The following is a 23,041-nucleotide window of genomic DNA, read 5'->3' as shown; positions in this document are numbered from 1 at the left end:
CTAAGTCCTAGGAAATCACAGAATAAGACTTTGCCAAGCCTGAGTCCCTCTTTCGCGGGGGAGCCCGATGTGGAAAGAGAGGGCCAAGAGAATTGTGTGCAAGGGGAAAGCAGCAGCGAGCAGGGAAGTGCTGACGGCCTGGGAGGTGGGGCAGCGGGTGGAAGACTGAGGGAAGGAGCCCCAGACACCCCTGCTGGATTCCCGAGCAGCGGGGCAGAGTGAACGAACACGTTCTAGGCACTTGGAACAGCATGTGCAAAGGCCCGGGTGGACAACAGAGCCCAAAGAGCTGGAGTTCGCTCAGCTCAGTGAGGGCCCAGGACACAGGCTGGACAGAGGCCAGGCCTGGAGCCTGTGGCATGATTGGCCGCGGCTTGGGAATGACTGCAGCCGCGTGACCTGCCTCTGTAAGCCTGAGCGAGGCTTGGTGGCCAGGGAGGGCAGCCGCCCAGAAGGCCCTGAGTCAGCTTGGAAGAGAACATGGGTAAACAGATTGCCGCAGAGCCCAGCTACCCCAAGGCTGGGGAGGAGGGGCCCGAGGTGGATGCCTGGCCAGGAAGGAAGAATAGGTAAAGGGCGGGGGCACCCTGTTCTCTGAGAAGCTCAAGATGGGAGGGAGGCGAAAGGCCCAGCGCGGCCCTGGCCTGGAGCGAGAGGAGGAGTGACATGATCCATCGATAGCTCGTGGGCCATCCTTACAAAGCACCCCTCTGTGCCTGCCACTGAGCTGGGCCCATGACATACCCCTTCTCACAGAGTCCTTGCACTCCATGAGGCTGGCCGTGCCAACATCCCCATTTTATAGAGGAGGAAACTGAGGCTGGCTGGGATGGCTTCCCAAGGTCGCACAGCCAAGACCCCACTGCCTCTAGAGGAAATGCTCCTGACCCGTAGGGATGTCGGCCAGGGGTGCAGCCGAGACCCTCAGAGGTCCTCCATTTGTTCAAGGCTGATGCCATCTGGCCCCCTGGGAACCACCAGGCCAAATCATGTGGCTACCTACACAGCCCACCCTCCTCATCTCCAGGGCCCTGGGCTCCCCACCCTCTACCAGCTCCCGTAATCCTCTTTGCAGGGATCCTGGTTCAGGCTAAGCCCCGCGGGCAAGGACAGATGTTACCAGAGGCCCCCCCTCTGTTTCCATCCCAGCTGCTGGCAGCCATAAGTAGGAGGTGGGGACCACGCACAAGGTGTGGACAGACTGGCCGCCACAGTCCCCTAGCACCCTGTTTCCCAAGCCTGACCCTGCCTGTGTTGTAGGGATTCAGACGATGGCCCTGGACAGGCTGGATGGGCACGGGGGCACGAGCTGACCAGTGACTGGCCCTGCTCCAGCCCTGTCACTCATTTATTCAGTTGACAAACATTCACTGAGGCCCTGTGCTCACTGGAGGCAGACCAGCAAGCACGGTGGACCTCTCTCAACAGTGTACGTTCCAGTGGGGGTTGGGGGAGGTGGGCTCTAAACACTAAAGGAGGAAATAAGGACATATGCCAGCGCCCTGTGAGAGGAGGTGGGGTGCTGGTCAGGAGAAGCCTCCTGAGGGGGTAACCCACACCTGAGACCAAAGTGGCAAGAAGAACTCAGCCAGGAGAAGGGAGGGTCTCCAGGCAAAGAGAACGGCTAGTGCAAAGGCCCTGAGGCTTGAATTGTTCAAGAAACAGAAAGTCGTCTCAGGGGGCACCTGGGTGGCTCAGTCAGTGAAGCGTCCTTGGCTCAGGTCCTAATCTCATGGCTCATGAGATCGAGCCCCGACATGGGGCTCTGCACTCAGCGGGAGTCTGCTTGGATATTCTCTCTCTCTGCCCCTTCCCCTGCTCACACACACACACACTCTCTCTCTCAAATAAATAAATCAATCAAGAAAGAAAAAAGAGGAAAGAAAGGAAGGGAGGGAGAGAGACAGAGGGAGTCTCAGATGGCTGGAGCGCAGGAGAGGGAGAAGGGTACAAGATGAGGACAAATAGGGAAGCAGAAATACGCCAGCACAGGACCTGCAGGCCGAGGGAGAGGAGTGGATATTATTTGAAGGTTGACGGGGGGCCTTGAAGGATCTTCAGCAGCTGAGTGATAGGATATGATTTATGTGAGGACAGGAGTGCTGAAGGGGAGCATCCAAGGAGGATAGGCTAGAGGAATTTTGGAGGTCTTCCTGGAGGAGGGAGCCCAGGGAGGAGCCTATAAGATCTGGCTAAACAGCGGGAAGGCCGCGGCTTCCGGGGCAGGGATGACGGTGTGAACAGAGGCACAGTGCCAGGTCTTCTGGGCCTCTCCTCATCGCAAGCCAGTTTATGCACACACTTGCTTGAATGGTGGGCTTTGACCCCCGCCTCTCTGGCCTGCTGCTTAGCCAGAAAGGGGCCTTTGGTTCACCCACCACAGTGGCAGAGATGTTGAACTTGACTGTCCCTTGGAGCTCAGTAGAACCAGCGGCAGGAAAGTGCCGGGAATGGGGAGGTCATAGCAGACCCCTTCGGTACCCGAGGCACTTTCCTGGGCCCTGTCTCCTGGCATCCTTAGGAAGACTGCAGGCCAGGCAGGGAAGGGATCTTCACTTCTGCTTTACAAACAAGGCAACTGAGAAAGGGGGAGCAGCTCGCTAGAGCCCCAGGCTGGTACTACTGACCCCCCAAGGCCCTGCTGCTGCTCCTCCTGTCCCCCTGCACATCCTCAGCCTTGTCCCATTGGAAGGGAGGGGATGAGACCGCAAGGGGCCTAAGCAGGGCAGAACTGCTGAGCTCCCCCCAACACGGGCACCCCTCCCCATCTAGGTAGCAGGGCGAAGTGCTCCCGGTTGCAGCAGCCCCCTGGGTGACCCCTGGGAATGAACTTCTGTGGATCCGGCTTACTTGGAGGATAGAAATTAAAAGCCACTTAGCCTCCAGCAGTAAACGGGCCCATTTTTGTCATACTGGGGTGGGGCCCTGGGGTGAAGAGCTGCTGGCAGTCCGCTACCCCACGCTCTAACCCCACAATGAAGAAGTGTGGGAGCCCTGAGGCCCCTCCCAAGGAGTGAGGGCTGTGAGCTCTGGTCACCACTTGCTTTTCAAACCAGGTTTTTCCTGACCGTGCTGGCAGCTTACTTCCCGGCCCCTTCCTGAGCAGCAGGGCTGAGCCCCCTGTCTGAGTATCCCCCTCAAAATCAGGCCTCTCTGGACTCCCTCCTTCTTCCTCCCCTAAGGTGGAACATGCTTGATATGCTCAAGGAACAGAAAGGAGGAGGCCAGAGAACGGGTGAGGGGGGACAGGAAGGAGAGGAGGTGGCAGAGGGAAAGAGAGGCCAGCCAGCTTAACAGTGGTGCCCCCCCATCTCTCCAGGGAGAACTTGCCCATAGCGGCAGAGAATTCACCACTGAAGCTGTCAGGGTATGTTCACAAATGACGTTCGTTGAGCTGTGTGCCTGGTCCTGACTCTCATCTCCGCAAGGAGGGCATTTCACAGATGGGGAAACTGAGGCCCAGAGAGGCTGAGTCACTTGGGTGAGGTAGAACAGCTAGTAAGTGGCAGAACCAGAAGCCCATCGCATGCCTGACTCCAAAGCAGCAGCAGCAGCCACAGATACCTGCCCGCCCCCACACTGAGAGGAACAGCAGAGTGGGGAGAGGGCACTGCGCTGAGGGGCTTCTGTCAGAGCCATGAGACAGCACGGGGCACATGGAACTCAGAGCCCACTGCACCGGAGCCTGGCAATAGAGGACGACCTTGTGCTTTTACAGAGGAGGAAGCTGAGGTTCAGAGAGGTTGGGTAACTTGCCTTAGGTTGCACAGTACAGGGTAGAGCAGAATTGGAGTATGGGCCCGGCACGCTTCCTGTTCTCCTGACTCCCTCAGAGGATGTCAGAGTCCAGCCCCGTGCCTGGAACAGAAATCCTTTCTCTCGCATCCCACAGACAGCTTGTCCTGCTTCGTAGCCAGGAGGCTCACCGCTTTTCAAGGCAACACACTCCCTCGGTGGGACTGACTGGTCGCCTGACCTTGAGCACACGCCCTCTGTCATCTCTGGGCTTCAGTTTCCCTCTCTGACACAAGGGGCTGGACTCCCTGACCCGTAGTTCCCCCTGGGCCCCCCGGGGTCTGCGTCCCAGAGAGCCAGGAGCTGGCTGGGCCTGAACAGCCAGCAGAGGGCAGCAGCGCTGCGGCCTCTCCCTGCCAGCCTTGGTGGAGGAGGGGTCTTCCTGGCCCACCCGCACACAGCACCCTCACTGGGGGTGCCATGCCCACTGAAGTGGGGGCAGGCCTCTGAAACACAACCGGCTACTAAGCGAAGTCCACCCTCCCCCACACGGTCAGCCAGACCCACCTCACAGGACTTTCCCGGGGGTCCTCAGGCTGGGCCAGAGGAAGTCAGGGGGTACGCATAAGGTCTTGAGGGCCTCAGGGTCCAGCTTAGCCACACTGTGCTGTGCTGCCCTTCAGCAAGGTCCTGCCCTCTCTGGGCTCGGTGAAAGGTGGCTGTTGCCAATGACCCTTCTGAACGCTAGGGCTCAGGGGATTTGGTGACAAGCAGACATTCCCAGGCCTGCAGGACGGCCCTTGTACCAGCACTAGGCCCTTCTTGCTCAATTGAGCTAGCTTTTTTGTTGTGTTTTTTTGTGTTTGTTAAACCCCAGCGACAGGATTAGCCAGTATTGGCCAAACAGAGGGACCTTTGCCTTTCTGCCCTCAACACAGGGCCTGAGGCTTCTTCTCCCTGCAGTTGGGGGTTATGGCCTTAACCCTTTGTGGGCTAAAAAAGAGATCCTCTCATGGAAACAGCCCGGACATTGTAGCCTGACTGCCTGGGATCGCATCCAGGCTCTGTCGTGGACAAGACTCGTAACCTTTGTCTCATAGCCATACTCAGTTTCCTCCTCCGTGAAACAGACACAATAATACCACCTTGTGGAGCCGTTGTGAGAATCTGGCACTTCACTGCTTACAAAGCGTTCACGTGGCCCTCCTGCTGGGGAAACAGTGTTCTCATTACTGTTTGCCCCCGTCAACAATTCCACCAACAGCAGCCTCACTGATGCACTAGTCCAAACAAATTATCTATGCTCACTCACATCCACCCCAAGGTTCCACCATAGTCAACATCTAAGCTGAAGTGACTCTTCTGGGCCCACTATGGTGAGTCCTAGCTCTGCCTGATCTTGGGGACCTGCCTTAGCCTGCCCCCATCACCTGCCTCACCTGCTAAACGGACAGTGCCGGTCTCCAGACCTGAAGTGTTCAGCAGGCCGCAGAGAGCTAGTGACCTTGGTTTTTCTGCTTGGACAGTGAAATGAACAGTGGGAATGCCCTGCCCTGAGGTAGCCCAGAGCCTCTGGTTCGGGGGGTGTATGTAGCGGCAGAGTGTGCTGTAAGAACTACAGTCGGGGGCAAATAGAGCCCATGGAAAAGAGGCCTGGAGGAACAGAGGAGCTCTGTGTCAGGGGCTCCTGTTTGCAGCAGAGAAGCTGAGCAAACATTCAAGCCTGAGAGGTCCTTTTTCCTCCCTGCCCTAGGAGTTCCCAGGAGGTTGGGGGGGGGGGCAGGGAAACAGCGCCCATTCCAAGAGGCCATGGTGGTCCTGAGAAGAGGGCGTCCACTGGCTCCTCCCTGGTTCACCATGCGCACTCCATCCAGGCCTTAAGTGTTCACACTTTTTAAATGACAGTGTTGGCCTAGATTAGAGGTTTTCCCACCCTTTGAGCCCTTGTAATGAACCCTTAAATATAAACAGATAACAGCAGATAATGGGGAAGCTACTCTAATAGTTACAGGTGCCAGGCCAAACCGCATGGCAGCCCGAGGCCCTCAGAGGAACTCCGAGCGCCTCTGGAGCAGGTGGTCTCTAGGGGCTTGCTGACGGAGTCTTCCCTCTCTCGAAAGAGCGAGCGCCCACATCTGGGAGCGCTCCTTTCCCACTCAGCCGTAGCCGCTCCGGCTGCTTCCTGCACCGACTCCGTTTTCCAAGGTCCTTCCTTCTTCATAAGGAAACCTCATTCTGTTGCTACTAATGAGGGAGGCGGGCAGGAGGGAGCAGGTCCGGCTGTGGCAGGACACCTGGGACTGTGCGGGGAAGGAGCAAAGCCTGATGGGTGTGACCCTGCGGAGCCGTGGGGGGGCCTACCAAGAGCACCCGCCCCACACTGCCCCCAGGGACTGACAGCCCTCCCAGTCCCTCACCTCTCCCCCTTCTGGCCCATACTTTAGAGGTTCTCAAGGAGAAGGGAGGGACCTCAGGGCTCCAAATCCACAGCTGTTAGCAGGTTTCCATCGACCCCCTGAAGGAAGCCTCCCATGCGCCGAGCAGGTGCTTGGCGCTGGAGACGGACCCCAGCTGAGCAGGAGGGCCCTGTGGTCTCTGGGCCCAGGCCTGGCACAGAGCCGAGCACTGAGGAGCACAGACCTGTCCATCTGGAGAAGCCTTAGCAGTCTGTCCGGCAGCTCCAAGCTGCAGCTCCGCGGAGTGGTGTGTCCTTAATCCGTGCTTCTCCTCAGGCACAGGTTTTGACTCAGGAGGGGACCATGCCCGGAATGGTGAGGGCAGCAAGCACCCACAAAGGTGGGTGCAGGAGCTCGGGGAGGGGATGGGGAGAGGTGCTAGGTGTGGGACACTTCCCGGGGACGGGACTTAGAAGGGAGTTTGGGGAGCTGCCCCGGGGGGGGGGGGTGGGGAGCAGGCCTGGCTCGTAGCCATCCAAAACAGGGCTAGTATAGCACCTTCTGGAATGTGGCCAGATCGAGTCCTTGAAAGCCGCGGGGCCTGGGCTTTGGGGTTAGGCCCACCGGCAGACTAGAAGGCCCTGAGGGCAGGGGCCAGGATCCCAGGGCCTGGCATGGAGGAAGGTGCCTATCAGTGTTCATGGAGTGACTGAGCAAGGCACAGTTTGAGTCCCAGCTCTGCCTGATCTTGGGGACCTCACCTGCCCTGCCTGCTAAATGGACACATCCGCCACTCTGGGCTCGGAGGCCTGGCACTGGCAGTGACTCACCCTGCCCTTCTTCTCTCTCTCTTGCCGACAGGTGGTCAGTCGGGTGGCAGCTCAGCAAGGGTTTGACCTGGACCTCGGTTACAGACTGCTGGCGGTGTGTGCTGCGAACCGCGACAAGTTCACTCCCAAGTCTGCGGGTAGGTGACTGCTGGGGGTTCCACAGATGTCACGGGGCGGTGGGAGTATAACCAGATTCGAATCCGGGGCAGCACGCCCCCCCGCCAGCTGGTGCCTTGGTTCATCCAGGTGTGGTGTGAACCTCCAAGGAACAGCAGCTTGTCCACCAGGCTGTGCAGCCCGCGGCTGAGGCTTGTCCCTCCTCTCAGACACTGTTCTTACCTGCGGGGGTGCCTCGGGGCCAGCGAGGGGCCCAAGCATGCCACCCCCCGACAGGCTAAAGGGAGACACACATCATCCCATGTCATCACCGTAATGACCCCTTGGGGTAAACGTTGTGATCATCCCCGTTTTACAGACGAGGGAACCGAGGCTCCGAGACGCTGAAGAGGTTTCTCCAGGTCACATAGCTGGAAAGTGACAGAGCTGGGGTTTGAGCCCAGGCCTCTATGCCAGAGCGGGCATTCTTAACCCTGACACTCCACTGTATGCATTCAAACCATCTGCCTTTAAAATAAAACACAAGCTAGAAGTGAATCGGTACATGCAAGGTTCTAAAAGCGCAGTATTCTCTGCATAACGTTCTCCGTCGCCACCCTGTCATTGCGTGGGACCTCCTGCCCCTGTGCTAAACCAAGGCCACAGAAGCTGCTGGCCACATTCTGTGCGTGAGGGCTTTAAGCACACCCAAGATACAGTTTTACATCTCCCGTCATCCTCATTGTCTTGCTTAAGCTGGGGGCACGGTGTAAACTTTCACTCCGACAAACCTGGGACAGCCTGGCCCTGTCACTTGCTGAGCGTGTGGCCTCTGAGCCTCAGTTTCTCTCCTTGGGAAGGCAGGAATGACAAGGAGTCTTACCCTGCAGGGTCATTGTCAGTTCTAGATATATGTGCACTGCCAAACGCAGCGTCTAGATGTTAACATTTTTTATGTTCGAGCAATTCATTGAAAAAGAAAAAAAATCAATTCTTTCCTTTGTGTAACAATAAAACAGACGTTTTCTCTGAATTCGTCAATCAGTTCTTTGGAGTAGATCTAGAAACAGCCTTCATGAAAATGTTTAAAAGACATCTCACGATGTATTTTCATAAACCGGCTCAACCTATAATCTCTCGAGTGCGGGTCCGTGCTCCTCCCCGTGCACGTTTGCAGACCACGCACGCGCACTGTGGGTCGTTTGCGGGAGGTGTGCGAAGCGACGGCTAGCTCTGAGGTCCTTGCCGCACCAGCCGGTGGTGGGATGGCGCTATCGTATTGAGCTGCTGGCCAGAAAATGGTCTGGGAATCTTATAAGTGATGTCTATTCCTAATGGAATCTGCAGTTTTAATAATAACTTAAGTCGATACAATTTTGACAAGGTAAAAATTGCTACTTATCCAAGAAACCTTTATCTCCATATCTCTGTTGAGCGCCTGCTCCGTGCGGGCACCTGGCCAGGTCTGGGTTCCGATGAGGAACAACAACCGATGCGGTCCCACCTCGGGAAACTGAGTCTAGAGCAGGGGTCGACAAACTTCCATGAAGAGCCAGATAGTAAGTCGTTTAGGCTTTGCAGGCCACCCAAAAGCAACCTCAGACAATATGTAAACAAAAGAGTTGGCTCGTTCCAATAAAACCTCGCTTATGAAATCAGGTGATTGGCTCTGGTTTCCCAACCCCGGTGTAAAAGAAAAGAAAAACATCAACTAATCATAGGCGTATGCGGGCGTGCATGTGTGGGTGGGCGTGCGTAAATTCAAGCTGTGGTAAGTTCCAACAAGGAAAAGTTCAGGGATGCTAAGAGACCACTCCGGGGTGGGGGAAGGCTTCCCTGAGGCCCGGAGATTGAGAAGTATTGAATAGGTCAAGAAAAAAAGGAAGAGCTTATTCGCAGGTAAAGGGAACAGCCTGAACAAAGGTCCCGAGGTAGAAGGAAGCGAGGCTTTGTGGCAGAACCAAACCAAGGGCAGTAGTTCCAGAGCCCGGAGGCAGGAGTCGACAGCAGTTAGACAGACACACGGGCCCTGGCTTGAGGGTTGTGGTTTTTGTACTGAGAATAAGAACATGGCTAAATTCTCCTTTTGCAAAGATCGCTCCGGCTACAAAGGAGGAACAGATTGCGCTGTCGGGGGTGGGGGGCGGGGGGCAGTGTGGATGCAGGGAGCGGGTTGGCAGATTGCTGGGGACATCAGGATGATGGTGGCTGGACCAGAAAGGTTCCGCTTTCTGTGGGATAGAGTGGAGAGAAGGGGATGAATCCAAACACTGTGTAAGAGGCAACCCCAAGACAGGGAAAGCGTGGCCAGGGGGGAGGAGGAAAACATGAGAGTGGGCCGTCCCAGAAGCCTCAGCTGCTCCTTTATTGGGGAGGAAAGGCTCAGGTCCCTGTGCAGCCCTTCCTCAGCGGTCTCTCTTGCCCTTGTTGGTCCGTGCTGGGTGCTCTCTTATACTTCGCGGCAATGCTCAGCTCTCTGAGACACGGGTATTGTCTACATTTAGGGATGAGGACATTGAAGCTCAGAGAGGTTTGTGACTTACCTGTGGTCACACAGCTCATCAAGGATAGAGCTGCGACTTCAACCTATGGCCTCCTGATTCCAGGCCCAGTCTCTGGCCACTCCATCATAGCTGACGCTGGACCTTAACTTCAGAGGCCCCTGTGCTGCCGGGTAGGAAGCCACTCTTCCACCTGGGAGAGCCCTTGACTTGCTTCAAGTCACTCTAGGGTGGCCCGGCCCTCGGCTAAGTTGCATTTCCAGCATCACCTTTCCTGAAATAAGGGCTTTCTTCTTCCCTCTGTTTGCACTCCCAGTTGTGCACAGCTCTTCACAGTTTATCAAGCCTTTTTCCAGGCATTGTATCTGTTAGTTAAGTCACGTGATTGACCCTGAGGTGAGGCTTCAGCATACCCATTCTGCAGCTAAGAACACTGAGGCCCGAGGCCCGGCAATGCCTGTGGCTCTGCTGTTGCTTTAATCCCCTTCTTGGAAGTCAAACCCCTGTCGGCACCAACAGCCGTGAGGAACTACCTCTCAAAGGTCGCCCCCGCCCCCTGGAGAAGTACAGGTCTCAGGACTCAGGTTCCCGGCTGGGCCACTGCTGGGCCCCTCCTCTGGGAAGGCGGCCCCCCCGGCTTGAGGGCCAAGGCTTCAGCTGCTGTGTTCATTGTCAGCATAAAGGGTCTGCCAGGCTGGACCGTGAGAGGGGTGGAGGCCACAGGGAGCTAAGCGATGACCCTGAGTTCCAGAGGGGGCTCCAACACGGGCTCCCGTCTCCGCCATGCTGCCTGCCTCCCAGAGCCGTGGCCTCATCTGTAAAGAGGGATTCTATGCCTCCCTCCCAGGCTGCCTGTGAGGATTAATAAGATTCCCTCCTCGTGGAAGTGAGGGGCCCCGCCAATTCCTGAGGCACAGTGGGGCCAAGTAAACAGTACTTTCCAGCCCTCCTTCTCTGCTCCAGTCGGCCTTCCCCCTGCCACCCTCCCCCAGCACACCGCAAGCTTCCTGACCTCTCTAAGGCTCTTTCTGCTCCCCCAAGGTTGTGTCCCGCTGCTCCATTTCCCTGAGCTCTGTGGGTGGTGCACGACCTGTTGTAACCCCACCTCTGGGTGCAGCTCTGAGGGTCCCTGTGGGCTCAGATGTGTGCGCGTGGCCACCCCGGCCACAGGCAGGCCCACAGGCCACTGCAGTTCTAGAACCTGGTCCGTCCGTAGAGCTCCTGCAGCCAGCCCACACTCCCTCTTGCCCTCCTCTCCAGCTCTGTCTGGGCTCCCATTGTGCCTGACTGGTGTGGGCAGTTTTCACCCTCCTGGTCTCTCCCTCCCCTTTCTCTCTGAGGGTCTCTGATGTCCTGCGTCTGTCTCTGCCTCGCTTCTGCCCCTCAGACTTTCTCCCTGTGTGATGTGGGTGGATGTCTGTGTGTGTGCGTCTGTGTCTGGGGTACATGTCCGTGTATATATGTGTCTGTGTGTGGTAGTGAGCATATCTGTATGTTTGTGTGTCTGTAGGGGCTACATGTCTGTGTGTCTGTGTCTGCGTGAGGTTATGTGTCTGTGTGTGTGGTGGTGAGCTTGTCTGTGTGTGTGTCTGGTGAGGTTATGTGTCTGTGTGTGTGGCGGTGAGCTTGCCTGTGTGTGTGTCTGGTGAGGTTATGTGTCTGTGTGTGTGGCGGTGAGTATGTGTGTGTCTGTGGGTCTATAGGACACATGTCTCTGTGTGCGTGTCTGTTGGAGATACGTATCTGGGTCTGGGGGGTACGTGTCTGTGCAGTGGTGTGCATGTCGGTGTGCTTCCATTTGTGTGTGTGTGTGGTGGTGAGTGTGTGTGTCGGTGGGTCTGTAGCGACGTGTCTGTGTGTGTGTCTGTGTGTGTGCATATGTGTCTGTGGGTCTGTAAGGACACATGTCTGTGTGTGTGTATGTCTGTGTGTGTGTGTGTCTGTGGGTCTGTAAGGACACATGTCTGTGTGTGTGTATGTCTGTGTGTGTGTGTCTGTGGGTCTGTAGGGACACATGTCTGTGTGTGTGTGTCTGTAGGGACACATGTCTTTGTGTGTGTGTGTGTGTGTGTGTGTGTGTGTCTGTAGGGACACGTGTATGTGTGTGTCTGTAGGGACGTGTGTGTCGGGGGGCTGGGTGCATGTCTGTGTGCGTCTCCCCTCTCCCCCTCCGCCTCCCCCCTTCTCGCACTCCGTCTCCCTGTCTGTGTCTCTTGTCAGGAGGCCAAGCTGGGGCCAGACGAGGGCCGGTGGGATGAGCTCATGCGGCGAGCAGCAAGGAGCGAGGAGCGGGGCTTTGTCAGGAGGGCCGGCGGGGAGCGGGGCTGGGCTGGGCTGTGTGCGCCGGCGTCGCCGGCTCTGGAGCAGGAGCTCGGCCCCGGGGGCAGTGCCGCACGGCGTGTGCGTGTGCGCGCATGTGTGTGTGTGTGCGCGAGAGAGAGACAGAGACGGAGCGTGAGCGCAGAGCAGACACTGCAGCAAACCGCCAAGTCAGGCGTCTCCACGTGGGCCCCTCAGCTACCCAGCCCCCAGCTCTTTGTTCTGGTGCAGCCCTTAGCCGTGCGCTCGCACACGGGAGCACGCGCACGCGGGCACGACGGCCAGGAGCCTCCCCGGGGGCAGGTCCTCGGGGGGCCCCCGCCCCTCCTCTGCCTCGGTGCGGAAGGTCACCTGCCTTGCGCCTCCGCTCGGCCCCCCGAGAGGCCGCGACGGGTCCCCTTGCCCCCACCACCACCGCGTGCCAGCCCTCAGCGACTTGGCAGGCGGCGCGGAAATGTCAGCCTCCTCGGCACCGAGCGGGCCCACGCCTGCTGGCTGTGTAGGCACCGAGCAGCAGGCAGTCACCGTGTCCTGAGGTCCCCGAGAGCCCCCTGCGTGCCTCGGCTGCTGTCCCCGTTTGAATGACTCCGTGTCCCCTCAGCTGACCCCAGCAGAATAGGGGATGTCAGAACCCAAGGGAGGGGGACCCCGGGACCCAGAGAATGGAGCGGGACCTGCCCTAGGTCACAGTGAGGCAGGGCCGAGCCCAGACGAGAGCCCCGGGTGCCTGCTGGCCATCCTCTCGCCCCTCCTGTCTCCCTGCAGAAGAGGGTCTGCGGTGGCTCTGGGCCCTCATCTGGGAGAGGCCCGGGGCTGCTGGCAGAGGGGAAACATGCGGAGAGCCGCAGGTACGGGAGATGCCAGCTTCCCAGGAGCGCCCGGGCAGAGGTGACCAGCGGGCTTTGGAGAGGGACCAGAGAACTCAGCAGACAGATCAAGGCTGGAAGAGGCTGCCCCTGACCCCTCCAAGGAAGAGGCCAGCCTTCTTTAGGGACAAGAGGAGGGCGGTTGTTGCCAAACACCCGCCTGCGGGCTGGATGTGGCCTGCAGACAGCTAAGCTCCGACATTTGGTGGTTTTTAAAAACGCATATTAGTTGCCAACATCTGCTCTTTGGGAGATGGCACGGTCAAGTCCAATGCCTGTCTTCCTTTCAATGGGAACCTTGGACCCACAACCCACGGCTGACTGGGGCGTAACTGACCCCTCAGATGGGCTCTGTGCTTCCGCCATTGTCTTTTGCCTCAAGCATTTGCTGAATTTGAGAACCCACCAGGCCCCGTGGCCCTGTGTGTTTCTGACCTCTGCTCTAAGCACACCCTCACATCCCAACACAGCAGCCTGAGCCCAGGGTCCTGGAGTGGAGCCCCGGGCAAAGTGCGGGCAAAGTGGATCACTTGCTTTGTGTCGACAAACACCTGCTTGGTCCAATTTCTCTGAGGTGCTAACAGCCCCCAGAGGAAATATTCATGGGAAGGGGACTGAGACATGCCCTGGGCCCCTGGCCAGCCTGTAAGGTGAAGCATCAGGAATATGATGAGGCCCCTGCCTTTCCCTCCAGGTCAGTGGCCCACGGTTCACGCAGGAGGGGCTCGGGAGAGGCTCAGTCCTTTGAAGCTCTCAATCCCAAGGGACCTTCTTGTAGCAACTGGTATAGCAGCCCTGGGGTTCAGACACAGACCCTGACCCAGGGGCCCCATCCATGGCGCATTGTACCTTCGTCACACGGTTGGGATGGGACAGGCATCAGAGGCCAGCCAGGTCATTTCCCCACTTGTACCCAGGACTCTTAAGCAGAAGAAGGAGGCTGGTAAACTGCTTCCTTCTGTCTTTGAAAACAATCCTTCTTGCTCCCTCCTGGCTGAATGGGGGCTCTCAGACCTCCCTGGTGGTGGGGATATTGCAGTCTCTCTTAGAAGCTCTGCTTCCAGCTCCACCTTTACGCCTCCCCCAGGACCTTTCCCTGCCCCCTCTGCCTCTGCCCACCCCAGAGCACGCAGCCACCTTCCCGTCACCGTCACCGGGGAGGACAAATGGCCTCATTCAGGGACACCCTGCCAGATCTGTCTCTCTAAGACAAAGCTGTGCGCAGCTCTGCGTGAAAAATGGCTCACGGCCGCCCAGTGAGCGGGCGGGATTGGTGGGTGCAAATTGCAGGGGATTTGTTAATGCTCACTGGCTTCCCCAGAAACAGCGGGGCAGGCGGGCCCTTGCCCTTGAAATGCCAGGCCGTCAGGCTGGGCGCCTTGTCAAGGCTGGGGACAGACTTCCTCCTGGACACCAGCCCCCACCCCCACATCTGAGCTCAGCAGAGCTGGGATGTGGGGGAGGGATTTGGCTTCCTTCCTCCTGCACTCCGGGGCAGGTCCCGCTCAGGAAAGGGCTCTGGATTTCATCACCAGGCCCCTGGGAACCAACTCATGGTCAGCCCTGTTTAATGGATGAAACCTGTTCACAAGGCTTGCTCACCTCCTGCTGATTCACTGCTATGGGAGAGGCCGCCGGGGCTCTTATCAGCATGCCCATTTTATAGAAGAGGAAACTAAGGCTCTGATGAGAGAAATAGACCCAGGCCATGTGACCTGTGCTGGAAGAGCACTTGGGCCTTCCAGCTGGTCAGATCTGGAGCATAGGGAGCCAACCCCCCTCCGAGTGACCCTGAGTGAGAAGGTGGAGTAGGTCGTCCTGGGCCAATGGCCCCCGGCTCCCATTCCCTCCCCCAGCTCCCTGAGGGCTGAGGCCTGGGATCGGGTGGCCTCACTCTGCTCTTGGAGAAAAAGAACAGTGGGGAGGAGCCCACGTGACAGGGTTTGTGGACACAGCGTTCCCAGGCTAAGGAATTGGGGGGAGGGGTAGCTGCGAGAGTCCCTGGGGTGTCCAGAGTGAACAGTGAGGAGCCAGGCAGTGCCATGGAGGAAGGGGAAAGGACAGATTTGGAAACAGCTACAGGGCCCTGGAAAAGAGAGCTGAGTATTTCGATGGCCACTCCACAGCCATTAAAAAACCGGGTCTCCCAAGAACTACTATATGGAAATGCTTATGATATAATAGAAATTTTTAGAAGGGTAACAAAAATGGTAAGTTCAGCGTGACCTCAACCAGGTGCATGGGAAATAGAAAACAGAAAAGAATATACCAAAATGTCAACTTATAAATAATGGATCTATCTGGAACTTTATTTCCCACATTTTCTGCGGGGAGCACGGATTCTGTTTTTAAGCAGAAGCAGCCATGGGCATTGTTGGTTCCTCTGGCGTTTGGCTGGTGCTGGCAGGGGTGGAGCGAAACGAGAGTGCCCTCGTCTCTAGGCTGGCTCAGCAGTTTTCCCAGTGCAGCCCTCTCTGGTTCCCCAGGAGCCCCGGGGGGCAGGCCTCTGCTTGTCAGGAGGCTCTTCTTCCTGTCTCCCTCTCTTCTGTGGGATTAGCTCATCGCTGGCTCCCCCACAGAGCCGGGGTGTGCAAGGACACAGCTAGCTGCCTGAGGCCCAGCTGGTGCATATCTGCTTTCCAGGCCCGTCCAGAATGAGAGGGGGCAGAAGGCTGAGGGCATAGGCTCGTGCAGGGGGGAGGCGGGGGGGGGGGTTCTGGGGGCCAGGACCCTGACAGGCAGTACAGAGCCCTCTCAGGATGGGGCTGCTTCTCCTACCTGCACCCTCCCAACCCCAGTCCAGAGCCCCAGCTGGGACTGCACACACTCAGGCCGAGTGATTGGGGCGGGGCTGGGGGGGGGGGTCTGCAAGGGGAGGGGAGGGGTTGGTGAAGCTCGTGCAAGGGGAAGGCGAGGCTGCCGGAGGCTTCTCAATCAAATGATGCGTGTCTGAGTTTGGGTTCCCCCAGACGCAACCCCCAACCAACATGCTGGCATGAGAGGTTTATGTAGGAGGGGCCCAGAGAACACACGTCGTAGAGAAGCGGGGAGAGACGGGCGAGGGAAGGAGTTCGATGAAAACGTGTGGTTAGGCACTGTACCTGCTGTGACCACCTGCCAGGGAGCTCTGCGAGACAGTAGAGCACACCCCTCAGCCTGAGAGGCGAGGACAAGGAGCTCTTTATCCTGCAGCTGGCATCCGTTCTTGGCTGAGGGCTGCTTGGGGCCGGGGCGTGGGGGCACCGCCCAGCGCTCGCCTTGGCGACGATGCCCGGCAGAGTCGGGACACACGCGGGAAGCAGAGGGGGTGTGACGACTCACCCACAGGGGCAGAGCAAGGCACCGGCCCTACATACATCACTTGCAGCCCCTCCACAGCATCTCTGCTGTGTTCCAGTCCTGTTCGTATTATGGTTGTGTCCCTCATAGTGTGACCTGCTTCTTTTGACTTTCAAGATAGAAATTTGAAGAGGCAACTTTCTATCTTCTATGCTACAGTAACTGGCAGACCAGCCTCCCTCGCCACATGTAGAAACTAACTGTCACAATCAGGACGGCCTGGAGACCATGCCCTGTGTCTGGGTTGGGCCACAGGTGTCTGGCCCATCCCTAGAGCCTGGGCCAGCTCTCTGACAGTTAAAAAAAGAGGTGGGGGTTTAGGAAATTGGGAGTCCCCTTCTTGAAATAGCAATATCCCAGATGTGGGAAGAGATCGGACATGGCGTGGTTTTCTCACTGGGGCCCGTGCCCACCTGACGCATCGCACGGGCCACAGGCCCTAGTCCATACCTGAGTGTGCTCCTGTCAAGGAGGAAAGTCCTGTCCAAGGCGACGGGGGCCTGGGCTCCACCCCCTACCTCGAGGCCCTTCCAAGTCAGTTTCTTCCACAGGTCAAGGGCTTCACTCCTTTTCTCTACCTTCATGGCTACAGAAAGAATGATGAGGTCATGGGCGTGAGAATCCCTCTCAAAATAAAAAAGTACTGAACCAGAATTTGCAGGCAAGGAATGATCACTCTTGTCCAGTCCCACTTCGTGCCAAGCACAGGGGCTACAAGCATATATAAATGCACCACACACAGTCGCTGCTCTCGAGATTGGAAGAAAATGAATGGTCCCATTCTGTGGGTGAGAAATGACAGTAATCCTACGCACAAACACAGCCCTTGACACAGCCTCCCTTGTCCAGCCCCCTGAGAATCCCCAGGGCAGGCCGAGCCCCCGTTTAAAGGGGATGGGACTGCAGCTTCGAGGGGTGGGCAGGTCGCCTCAGCTGGAGCAGAAGGGGGACCAGAGCGCTGGCCAGCCCATCCCTGCTTCTCTGCATGTGTCCCCCAAGGAGTGGGCTCAGCCTCTGGGGAGATGCGGGCCCACGGTTACCGCCCTACGGGCACCAAGGTTGTCACCCTTCAGCCACCGTGCTGTCCAGCCCCAAAGGCACGTTCGGGACAGAGATCCTGCCGAAACAACCCCACTGCCCCGGGTGCCCTGAGGATGCCATGGCTGCCGGAGAAGTTAATAAAGCCATCGGCAGCAATTAATTCTGCAGAGGAAAGAGCCAGGTAAGAGGATTAAGGAAGCCAGAGCTTTGGTTTTAAGATGGAGCTTAGCATTCCCACCAACAGAGGAGGGATTTCAGGGGGATCGGCGCCGGGCGTGAGAGTGAAATGGAGCAGGGGCTTGGCAGAAAGCGGACGAGGTGGTGACAGGACTTCCGAAGCAAGCTTTGCAAGCCACAGCCTTGTGAATACCTTCTGGGTTAAACGGACAGACGGACCGGGATGCTGGTGCCGGTACCGGTACCGGTACTGTCCACCTCGCCTTTTAGATTTACAGGGCAGGGCCTCGGGATTGGCAAAAAAAAAGCCTGATTTCTAGCCCCTTCAGTCATGACGATGGCCAGCATGTGGTCAGTGTGTTCTCGGTACAGGGCCCTCACTGCATTTGGCAACCATGAACCCATTTATCCCTCCATGATGATCCCAGACCCACATCTACCCCATTTTACAGATGGGGAAGATGGAGTGGTTTGGTCAAGGCCGCTTCGCTAAAAAAAAAAAAAAGCCAGAATTGTGGTTCGAACCAGAATATCTGACCCAGAGGCCATAGGCTGCCCCATACTCTGTGTGAACAGGTCGAAATGAAGTCCAGGGAAGGACACGTTCGTGACTCAGGAGAACATGTCAGCATCACCTGAATTACTTGCAGGTGGAGGTATTAAGTATCTGACAACAATTTGTCCTTGTCCGTAGGTTAAACACCGTCCTGTTGTCGGGCTTACTTGACACTCACAGTCCCATGGATGGTGAGTAGCAGACAGGCTGGCACGTTAGAGTCAACATTCGGTGCATGCCAGATGTTATGATCAAAGTGTCCTGGTCAGCCCCAATTTCAAACAGTTTTCCCCAGAAGCCTTCCAGCTATTTCGTAGGGAGGAGTAGTGGTTAAAGGCATGGACTCTGGAGCAACCTGCCTGGATATGAATCCCCCCCAGCCTTCCACTCATCAGCTGTGTGACCTTAGAAAAAGTCACTTACCTTCTCTGTGCCATGGTTGCCTCCTTTGATAAAAGGGGGTCATAAGAATGCCTATGTCGTGGGCATTAAGTGGGTGAACGTATGTACGGTGCTCAGAAAAGGACCTGGGGTATAGCAAGTGTTATAGACATGATAGCAATTTTATTCCAAGTTTTGGCGTTCAGAGTGTCTTAGGATGCCTCTTGTACCTGGAGGTTTACACAAAAGTCTGTGCCTGACCCTGTGCCGTGACGTGGGGTGTGGAAAATATGGAACCTGTATGTGTAGACGGGGCCAAGATAAATGCCACCCATGCCCCTCCTCCGAGTGGGTAGGAGATGAGCTGCGTGATGGCCCCTTCCTGAGGCTCCAAGAGAGGTTCACATGGCGTCAAGAGCACATCTCCCTTCCCCCCAAGAAGAGGAGGTTGAGCCCCAGAGGGGGAGGCAGGCTGCCTGCCGGTGTCGAGGCAGAGCTGGCTGAGGGAGGCCAGGCAGGGCCAGCAGGGCCCTGTCTGTGCCTTGGGACAGCAAAGTTTGAGGGCCTCTTTCGTCCCAGCAGCGCTTTCCAAAATTCTCGAGAGAAAGTAACACTTCAGGTACCATTTACTGGGCTCCTGCTTCATGCCGTAGGCTGTACTGGCTGTTTTATGAACATCAGCACTGATCCTTACAAGGAACCAACCCATTTTATAGATGGGGAAACTGATGCACAGAGATTTAGTCACCTGTCCAAAGTAACCCAAATCCTTTGTAACAAAGAAAGGGATGATTGGATAGATGGCTCTGAGCGGGTGGATGTTCGATTAGTTGGGACCGAAGAGAAGGAGGAAAGAAGCGAGAGAAGGAGGAAGGGTGTGGAACAGAGCCAGCCCCAACTCCAGGCACTTGCTCCCTCTACTGCTCCCTGGTCGTGCCTTCTCTCTCTGGGATCAGGCTCCTTGGGAGTGAACCCCTGCCAGTCCCCAGGGCCCGTCTGGCAAGCAGGGTCAGAAAGGAAGGTCTTGCACAGCAGACCCTGCCCTCTTACCGCGCCTCAGCTGCCATGTCAGCGTGCACAGCAGAGCCGGGAGAGGCCAGGCCTTGCACACTGTGGGTCTCGGCCTGCAGGCCCCTCGTTCTCCTTGCCTGCACATTTTCAGCCTCCCTCAAGTCAGGCCCAGGTAGCTTCTGTGATAGGACTGGTCTCAGGACACGCACTGCCAAGATCTGGAAACCAAAGGGGGGCAGCATGAGGTAGGGGTCCAAACTCAGGCATCAGGGTCAGGCTGACCAAGGCACAGCCCAGCTCCATCACTGCCATGCCACATGTGACCCTGGCCCTGTCTCCTACCCTCTCATGAAATCATCAATACTAAGTACTTAACACAGGTTGGCATCTCAGAAGGGCTCTATCCCTAATCATTCAGATTAAGTCTTACATTGCACCGCAGGCTCTGAACCCTACTTGCTGTGTGACTTTGTGCAAATCACTTGGCTTCTCCCAAGCTTGGGGTCCAGCCGTTCTAGTATCCGGGTCTCCCGGCTAGAGCAGCAGTGATTCTGTTTCCATGGCAACCCAGCTGCCTCTCAAGGGACCATCTGGATCACATCACCCTGGCAAGGTGCTGCCCAGGCAACCAGGTGTTTGCGTTTTGCAGTGCGAGCTCTGCAAGGTGGTAATTCCCCTCACTGGGGACAAGGTGGTGGACAGGCAGTGGCTGGAAGGAAGCATGGGCACCTCGGCCAGGCCTGCCGCCCACCCCCCCTTCCTGCAGGCAAGAAACACACCTCAGAGCTTGGGAGCTCTGACCAATGACTTTCCTTGAAGAGCTGTTAACAGTTGCTTCTTTATATTCCTGGGCACATTTCCTGGCTTGTTGAGGCTGGCCAGGTGGGAAAGGCTGCCTGGGGCTGGACTCCTGTAGGGAATTCCAAAGGACCCAGTCTCACCTGTTTGGGGTGAAGAGCTACTATTGTCTTCTGGCGGGAACAGGAATTACTGGGGTGGGGAGGGGGAGTGAAATTAGGAGTCTGCCTTTCAAACAGGCACATAATTATGACAGCAGAAACTCGGTGCAAAGGATAAACTAAATTCACGCCTTCGACAAGCGGGCACGGGCACCCATTATATGCAGACGTTGTGATTAACCATGGAGTAAGCCTAGAAATTGTCTGTACCCTCCAGGAGCTTACAGAGACCCTACATGCTCAGGAAAAAGGCAATGCCAACAGCCCCACATCAGCTGAGGGTGAGGCTGAAATGGGGCGATGTGGAACCCACAGGGGCCAGCCGCTTCCAGTAGGCCGTTCCCAACCCAATGGGGTTGGACAGTTCAGAGAGAGCCCCTGCTCTGCCTCCACTTCATGTAGTACTCTTGCCATAAACAGTCCGTGAGGCAGAGATCTAGCCCCTTTTCCAGCTGAGGAAGCTGGGGCTCTGAGAAGGGAAGTCATGCCCAGGGTCACACAGCTGGGAAATGGCTGGGCGGGGATCAGAACTGGGGTCTTCTGCCTCCTCCGGGACCCCCTGTGGGCGTCACTGCTCTCCTAGCAGGCTGCCTGGGGAGGCTCCCATGTCCCCTATGCCCTGAGGCCTTCCTCTAAGCTGAGCAAAACAGTCCTGCCTCTCTGTCCCTCTTTCTCCCTCTCTTCCCCTCTCTGCCTCCCTCCCTTTCTCCCTCCCCTCCCTTCCACTCCCCTCCCTCCCTCCTTCCCCTGTCTCCTTCTCCCCCTCTCTCCCCCACTGTCTTCTCCCCTCTCCTCCCTCTCCCTCCCGCTCCCTGCTCCCTCTCTCCTTCAGTTCCTTTGTCTCCCCTTTCCCCTTGGGACCGCAGCTCCATGCGCCACTGGGCCCACGGGCTACAGCTCAGCCCTGCCCGGGAGCCAGGAGCCTAGGGCAGCTGTTCCAGCCAGGCCGCAGGCTCCCTGCCGCAGGTGCGGCACCCGGGTCCTGCCCCGGGCCAGCCCTGCGCCTGGCCCCCAGAGACCTCGGCTGCAGTGCAGGGCTGCCCCCCTCCTACGCACCCTCCGCCCAGGAAGTGACATAATTGCCTGTATTCCCATTTCCTCCAGGCTCCCCACTCTCAGATGTGTGCCCCAGATGTTTAGACTCACTTCCTCCTAATTAAGCGTCTGCTGGAGGCCGGGAGGCAAAGGGGCGGCTTCGAAGAGAGAAAATGGGAACCCACCCTTTCCGGGGACAGACGGCAACTGGCGGGCTCCCGAGCTCCGAGCTCCGTGGGGAAGCCGAGCGCTGGGAGGTGCGGCCCAGTGCCCCTTCGGCTGGCTGCCAGCCCAGCTGCTGTGGAAGCCCTGGCCCCTTGTCGGTCTCCGGGGGAAGATCTGGGTGCCCAGCCCCTGGAGGCAGGGCTCCCGTATCTGGTTCTTTTTCTGCTATATAAGAAAAAGAAAGAGGAGGAGAAAGGCACTGTCTCCCCTCTAAAGAGCAAGGTCGGGGAGTGGGCAGGTGACCACGCAAATTGGGTCTGTTTCCTCTGAGACACTGGTGCCCTTCTTTTGGCTGAGGCTGGGCTTCAGGGTCTGGGGCCCAGGCCCCCTCCTTGTGCAGAAAAGGTCACCCTGTGTCACATTCACATGTCCACACAGCCAGGAGTCATGCAAAGAATAATGGCATCCAGGGGCGCCTGGGTGGCACAGCAGTTAAGCGTCTGCCTTCGGCTCAGGGCGTGATCCCGGCGTTCTGGGATCGAGCCCCACATCAGGCTCCTCCGCTAGGAGCCTGCTTCTTCCTCTCCCACTCCCCCTGCTTGTGTTCCCTCTCTCGCTGGCTGTCTCTCTCTGTCAAATAATAAATAAAATCTTTAAAAAAAATAAATAAGACCCAGTGTAGGCTAGTCCAGCTGTGATGGAGGGCTGGCTCTCAGGCGGCCAGTGGAGGCATGGGACTTAAATCCCTGGGACCCAAGACCAGGACGGATGGACCCATGACTCTTGGGAGAAGGAAGGGTCAGTCCGCAGAGTCCGTGGGACCGGGTCATGTTCACGGAATACAGAAAGAGACCTCAGGCCATGTCAACAGGGAAGGGTCCTGAGGAGCACCTGAATGGGGCTGAGGGTACGAGGGCAGGCCCCTGGGAGGCATAGCAATCACCCATATGGTAAGTATCCAACGTGCAGGCAGGCCACCCTGGGCTTGCGTCCTGCTCCCCTGCTTTCAAGCTGTGTCACTTTAGGTAACTGGCATAACCTCTCTGAGCCTCAACTGTGGCATCAGGAAATGGGGCTCACCATACCTCCCTGCGAAGGTTGTTTGTGTTGGGGTGTTGAGGATTAGACGGGATGATGCTGGGGGGGAGCCACGCCTGTGGGTAGTGAAAACTAGGTACATCTGCCACATCCCAGTAACAGGCAAACTGGGTGGGTAGATAGCAACCTTCCCACCCAAAAATCAGCTGTGAGAGGAAGAAGGCTAGGTCAGGGAGGAGGATTCTGTATGTTGGACAGAAAGGGGGAAGCAGGCAGACAGTGCCCTTTTGGAGAACATGAGGTATGTAATAATAATAAGGAATAATATAAATAGTACGGGTCTGTTGTTTTTGCTGCTACTATTACTCTCAGATGTGAATGTCCGAGTACAGAGGGCTTTGGGGATCACCTGGCCCAACCTATTTTTATCCGAGAGAAGATTGCCTTGGAGAGAGGGAACGATCTTCCCAGCGTCCCTCATCATGCCAGGGGTGGGGCTGGTGTGAAATGATAGTTACCACCTGACACTCTTTTTGTTACTACTAGTAGTACCATTACTCCCACAACAGCTATTATTACTGCTAATGCTACCATCA

General features: G+C 57.1%; 1 protein-coding gene across 10 annotated transcripts in view; it reads left to right on the top strand.

Moving 5' to 3' along the window:
* Positions 1–23,041, top strand: part of ZMIZ1 (zinc finger MIZ-type containing 1) — a 233,940-nt gene that overhangs the window by 131,751 nt on the left and 79,148 nt on the right. For all 10 annotated transcript variants that reach the window (XM_057308716.1, XM_026504542.4, XM_026504540.4 and 7 more), the window contains one exon: positions 6,993–7,098. In XM_057308716.1, coding sequence (XP_057164699.1) covers positions 6,993–7,098 — 106 coding nt within the window. The remainder of the gene's footprint in view (positions 1–6,992; positions 7,099–23,041) is intronic.

Source organism: Ursus arctos, unplaced genomic scaffold, assembly GCF_023065955.2.
Source record: "Ursus arctos isolate Adak ecotype North America unplaced genomic scaffold, UrsArc2.0 scaffold_7, whole genome shotgun sequence".
Classification (NCBI taxonomy): domain Eukaryota; kingdom Metazoa; phylum Chordata; class Mammalia; order Carnivora; family Ursidae; genus Ursus; species Ursus arctos.
Note: the sequence above shows the minus strand (reverse complement) of the source record. Positions and strands in the feature narration are given on the sequence as shown.